Source organism: Apis dorsata, unplaced genomic scaffold (assembly GCF_000469605.1).
Source record: "Apis dorsata unplaced genomic scaffold, Apis dorsata 1.3 scaffold_198, whole genome shotgun sequence".
NCBI classification, from domain to species: domain Eukaryota; kingdom Metazoa; phylum Arthropoda; class Insecta; order Hymenoptera; family Apidae; genus Apis; species Apis dorsata.
The window spans coordinates 605,164-605,978 of record NW_006263482.1 but is presented as its reverse complement, the minus strand read 5'-3'; the positions used below and the strand labels follow the sequence as shown (position 1 = coordinate 605,978).

The window sequence follows — 815 nt, the reverse complement described above, 5'->3', positions numbered from 1 at the left end:
CCTCCCATTCCAACGTTCGGCGTCCATACACACACACACACACGCGCGCGTCCGAACGCGTGAACGAATGAAGTTACGTACGGTTCGTTGATCGAAACAAACGAACGTCCGTCCAAACGATATTTCCACTATCTGCGAATAATAAATAAATTCTCCGTGTTCCGGCGCTAACACAACCTCGATATATTTTTTTTTTTTTGAACGATTTTTGATCCCGCAAAATTTCAAGGTTCTTCATTCACGCGCGACTCTCCCCTCCCTCCCCTCCCTCCCCACCCATCATCCAGCGACTCGGGCGTGCGGTACAATTCGGATTCCGGACAGCGCGTGTTCATATCTCGATCTCACCATCTCGGTTGCGATCGGTTGACGAGATGAGCCGAAAAATAAGGCCGAGGATCGGGAGAAGATCTGGGAACAGAAAGGGGCGAAAAGTGTTGCCTACGAAAATCGCGGCGTTGGTCGTCTCCGCTATACAGGATCTACGGGAGACGAAGGGGTCCACGCCTAGCAAAATTATCGGTTATATCAGTTACGTGTCTGAAATGAACGATGATAAGGTTAAACGGCAAGTGAGTGATACATTGTCATCGGAGATAATTATCAAATCTCTCTGTTATTCGCCAATTATTCCGAATTATCCGATATAGGGTATGTAAAGATACTTCGATTATTGTGTTCCTCCTTGCGCGAAAATCGCCCGCTCGGATAAAAAAAGTAAACAGGTTGGATCGCTCGTCGTTGTGTTCCGTTTCGTTTGCATTTCATCGTTCTTCGAAAAGCGTTCGAACTCGCGAATTCGAATTAGAATTTCG

General features: G+C 46.9%; 1 protein-coding gene across 1 annotated transcript in view; it reads left to right on the top strand.

Moving 5' to 3' along the window:
- The first annotated feature begins 289 nt into the window (after positions 1 to 289).
- The window catches only part of LOC102678161, a 1,137-nt gene continuing 611 nt past the window's right edge, over positions 290 to 815 (top strand). The window contains exon 1 of the mRNA XM_006614843.2: positions 290 to 572. Within this exon, the coding sequence (XP_006614906.1) occupies positions 375 to 572 (198 nt within the window). The 5' untranslated portion in view covers positions 290 to 374. The remainder of the gene's footprint in view (positions 573 to 815) is intronic.